Consider the following 4,947-nt stretch of genomic DNA (forward strand, 5'->3'; position numbering starts at 1 on the left):
TCGGCCAGTCTTGCGTATTGCTGCAGCTTGCATAATACAAACGGGAACACGACATTTTGGTGCGCAATAACAATACAAGTGGTAACCTGGCAGCTGGTTCTTATAAATACATTTGATCCTGTTATTTGCTCATGTTTTGTGGTCAGTAGTAACATGTTTATAATCAGAGTTTGAGATTTCAGCTTTAAAAATCTGAACACAATTTTCCTTATATCTGGAAACCAAAGATGTACATGGTTATAATCAGAGTGAGGATTCACATGCAGCAGAAATGTAAATTTCCTGGGGCCAAAGACCCAGGGCGTTTGTACAAGTGAATGGGACTAAAATGGTCAAACAAAAAAGCAGTACTCTCCTCAAATCCGAAATCCTCTTCAATTCGTTATGCTCGATTCATATACTGCCCAGTTCTTGAATCCACCAGAATATCATCGCCTACGTTCACAAAAGAGGGCACAGTGACAACAGCTCCAGTTTCCAGGGTTGCAGGCTTTGTTCCTCCTACAAAATACAGTAACAGTATGATCCCCATTCAGATGATGTCAACTTCCACTCCACCAGAAAAAGAAATGACCAAGATAATTTTGCACTCTTCACAGCTAGACTAAATGTGGTTAATTTGGTTAGCAACATGCATGTTTAACCAATTTTTTTTCTCGAAAGCGCAGGGGAACTGCGCCTTAAAATATATTAAGAAGAGGAAAAAGGTCTTTCACTTATGTGAGGTACTGGCCTCCGTAAGGAGCTTAATGTTGTAACCATGGTCTATTTTAGACCATGTTTAACCAATTGCAGGTACTTACTACAGAAGCATGCTATATTTTAAGAGAGGTTTGTACCTTGCGCACTATCACTTGCCCCTGGGTCAGTATCAGTTACAGTCAGCCTCACAGTGATTGGGAGGTCGAAATCAATGATCTACAAAATTATCACAGTATCAATGCCCAGTATTTATTTGCTGTGCAAGAAAACTATCTCCCCCCCTCCCCACACACACATCATTAGACTTTTAATTCATTAATCGATTGAATAGCAAATAATTTAAAAAACAAACTAGGAAATACCTTCCCATTCCAGTACAACAAATTGCAGTCCATCCCCTCTTTCAGCCATTTTTGTTTGTCACCGACATCTGCTTCATTTAACCGACTTTCTTCAAATGTTGTCTAGGAGGAGGAGGAGAAATTAACAAGAGCATTGTAAGATAGAAAAAAAATCATGGTATTGTTTTACCTATATCAGGATCCTAAGTTCAAATTTGCCACGAATTCAGAAAAGTGTCTAGTTCCTATATCAGGATCCTAAGTTCAAATTTTTTGTGCCTTTTCCTTTCATTTGTCTAATATATCAAACGACAAAGCTCTTGCCACCCTTTCAAAAAGAATATTCCGGAGTTATACATATTTTCATTAAGAATGAAATGAGTTAGTCCAAAACTAAAATAATGTTTTCATTACTGGAATCCCCAAAACAAACTACCTAAATATCAGGTTCTTTCCTGGCAACTGAGGCCAAGAGAAAAACATAAAGTACGGTTGCAAAACAAGAATTTGACTAATTACCAGATCCATGAACACGAACTGGGAGCCATCCTTGTATGTAAATTGCTTGGTCTCCTTTGAAAGGGATGGTTCCTGTAGCTGAAAGTTTCAATGAAGTGACTATTAGTCGTTGCATAACAGTAAAACACTGAGGGATATAGAGCGAACATAAAACATGTATTGGTGAAGCAAGGGCAGTCCACCATAGGCCAATGGTACTACGTCATACCAGAGTTCAACCGCAGAAATTAAGAAAAAAAAGCAAGAAATTTGTGAATTGAATTATGTAACAGAAGAAAGCTACATCATGTACAGTAATTTGTTCCAAGGAAGGAAAAAAACATTTGTAGTACTAGAACAGGCACAGAGCGGGGAAAGGAATATAACAAGTGCTGAATTCTTGTCATGTTCAGAAGACGTGGGGTTTGAGGTGTGAATGATTTACCGTACTTCCAGCACGGAAGGTTTTCTCGACCGTGTTGCCAGTTACATAGTTACGCAGTTTTGTCCTGACGAAAGCAGCGCCTTTTCCAGGCTTGACGTGGAGGAACTCTGTTGTTGGGTGGAGAGAAGTTAACCGGCATATCTTGCATAACAATGATGTGCATTTTGCGCAACGACGTAATTTTTGTTTTTCAATGAAGACTAGATGAGTAGTATCCATAAAACTTATGCTGGTACAGTGTTGCATATCCTTGAGCAATCGTGGGTGAATGAATAGCCTTCGGATAAAAGAAGGAAGGGAGAGGAATGCTGTCTTGTCACCTAGAACTTTCCATGGCGCGCCGTCGACCTCGACGTTGGTGCCGACCCTGATGTCATTGCTGGAGATCGCATAAACCCCTGCAAGCAAAGGAATCAGCCGGGCACACTGGCGCTGAAGAAAGACAATCGGGCTCTCACGCTCAGCCGGTACCGGAGGCCGGAGGGGAGAAAGGAGGTCGACTATAAGAGCAGGAGAGAAGTTGCTTACTGGTGAAGGAGCCGGAGCGGGAGCGAAGGGGGCGGAAGGGGAGGGGGAGGCGATGGAGCCGGAGGGAGGCGGTGGCTGCCGCGACGCCGTGGTGGTGGTGGTGGTGGCAGGTGGGGCCGGCGGCGAGGTGGCGGAGAGCGGCCATTCCTTGAGCCCCGGCGTGGCTCCTCCTCGCCTCCAATGCAACTGCTGCTCGCGTTGCGATAAGGAGGTGTGGAGCTGGAGCAGGAACCGAGTTGTGACACAAGTGTTGGGGTTCGCAAGGCAGCTGGAGGATTGGGCTGGACCAGCCCGTTACACTTGTAGCCCATCGTCGTAGAGGCCCAGAAGTTATGTTAGGGCTCATTTTCGATGGTTGGGTTAGCAAGATTTTGTTTTTTCTTCTTCTAATTTTTTTGTGTGTATAATGTGTTGAGCTTTAAGCTTACATTTTATAGGGTGACAGAGAATGTCATAACCTGGGGTAGAACAACACGTTGTGTGCTTTAGCTATTTTTTTTTTTACTACAGTTTAGGCATTGTAGCAAAAAAGTAACACCGAAAATAAAAAAAAGAGAATATATGCAGAATAATTATGTCATTTATTTACGATATTGATATTATTTAAGTTCCTAAGATGATAACAATGTGTATTATAGTAGTATAAAACACTATGATTTTTTAAACTTTAAAAGCTGATAAAAATATTAAATAATTGAGTAATAATATGTATGGGGAGCTAAATAAAGAGAATAATTGGAGACGTTCTATATATGTGGAAGTATATTTAGAGGGACGTAGCTAGTAAAATATAATAATAGAAGTGTAGTGAGAGAAATATAGGGAAAATTGGTTGGAGATGGCCTCTGTTCATCGACCGATATAGCTAGTACTTGTGTTCAGCTCTAGCCTCTTTTAGGTAAGAGAAGAGGGTCGAAGTAGTTGACGTTATTATTATTTACTCTAAAATAACGTAGTAAATTATAACGTCAACCCAAATTATTAGAACGGTGTGCCTCTAGACTGTTGTAATCACCCAACCATTTCCCCTATATATTTCTGTACCCAAATTATTAGAACGGTGTGCCTCTAGACTGTTGTAATCACCCAACCCAACAAGTGATTGCTTGTTTATATTTATTTACTCCTTCCGTTTTGTTTTAGTTGTCGCTTACATATTCATATATATATGCAGAGTTGTTTAATAATCTGTTGGCCCGTTCAATGGTACTAGTAACCAAGGGAATCTGTTGACTGCCTGTTCCGTATATCGGTCTCATCATCAGTAAACATGCATGCATCTCCAATTGTTATGTAAAAAGGTTTCTAAATCTCAGTATAAGAAGTCATTAGATAAAATAAATCCCCAGTGGTATTGTAAAGGATGTTGCCAAATTTATAAAGTTGCTATATTTTTTCGTTGCCACATTTGACAAGCCCACAGAGACTCCCTCCGAAAGGTCGTTTCGAAGCCAAATACAAGTGAAACTGTTATGCGCGCTTTCTTTTCACGCGTTCTCCCCCCAGCCCATCCCCACAACGTGTGTGTTCCCAGGAACGTGCGGGCCGCCAGACTAAGCTGCGCCGCCGAGGGGTTTAGGACTGCCTATTGAAGGTGGTGTTGTACTCTATGAGCCGGCGATGTGATATTTACCAATAACAAAAAGTGTTATACATGTGAGTTGCTAGTTGGCAAAGTCTGAAGCACATAGGATAGAGTAGGCCTATTCTTTTTTGGGCCATTATGGACTTTATATTGATGTTCTGAAAATTTTTCATGGGTTTCCTCTTGCCTATGAAGTGGAAAGTGGGTGCGTCAGAGAAGAAAGAAAGAGTGGCTAGTATTGATTTTACGTCATCCCCATGAGAACATAATCAAAAGTAGAAGCAACAATATTTCATACATATACAACACTTGTAATCTATATAAACAACTTTCCTTCAAAAAACAATATAAACCACATGATTTATATCCTGGGTCGGTCATCTCCACATAGGGCAAGGAAACGCTCCTAAGTTCGTAGTATAGAACTAAAAATCAAATAAAGTAAAGACATATGTGGTCACACGAACTTATAGCATGATTTCAACCTATAGATTGTTGATTATTATTGTAGATTATATAAAATAGGAGTTACCGAAAAAATACGTAAAAAAACAAGAGAATTAAAATTTCCTTTTTAGATTTGGCTAACCAGTAAAAGGAGTTGGAGTATTTGAGTTTCTAAATTTGGGAAGTAGATGTATAGAAGGAATATAAATACGTTGGAAAAAATTCTACAAGGTATACAAGTAGGGCTAAGAAAAAATCAATGAGGCTTTGGTCGCATGGTCACAAAACTAGAGATAAGAAACACGAAGAAACCAAGGTAATTAGTATGAAAGTTTTCCAAATTTGGTGTCTTGATGTAGAAAAAATAAATAAATGACAAACATGTTTTTTTAGAAGGCATG

The 4,947-nt window shown here is 39.9% G+C and overlaps 1 protein-coding gene across 2 annotated transcripts; it reads right to left on the bottom strand.

Moving 5' to 3' along the window:
- Nucleotides 1-183: 183 nt before the first annotated feature.
- Nucleotides 184-2,762, bottom strand: LOC100285955 (uncharacterized). 2 transcript variants are annotated; one of them, NM_001372347.1, is made up of 7 exons: nucleotides 2,515-2,696; nucleotides 2,307-2,384; nucleotides 1,987-2,093; nucleotides 1,563-1,640; nucleotides 1,065-1,166; nucleotides 840-918; nucleotides 184-501 (listed from the first exon to the last, which is right to left on the bottom strand). In NM_001372347.1, the coding sequence occupies exons 1-7, from the start codon at nucleotides 2,657-2,659 to the stop codon at nucleotides 383-385; spliced, it is 708 nt and encodes a 235-aa protein (NP_001359276.1). In that variant the 5' UTR covers nucleotides 2,660-2,696; the 3' UTR covers nucleotides 184-382. The 2 variants fall into 2 exon arrangements, with proteins under 2 accessions (NP_001359276.1, XP_008662067.2); XM_008663845.4 differs by lacking the exon at nucleotides 840-918 and having other exon boundaries at nucleotides 2,515-2,762.
- Between the last annotated feature and the right edge of the window lie 2,185 nt (nucleotides 2,763-4,947).

Source organism: Zea mays, chromosome 10 (genome assembly GCF_902167145.1).
Source record: "Zea mays cultivar B73 chromosome 10, Zm-B73-REFERENCE-NAM-5.0, whole genome shotgun sequence".
Taxonomy (NCBI): Eukaryota; Viridiplantae; Streptophyta; class Magnoliopsida; order Poales; family Poaceae; genus Zea; species Zea mays.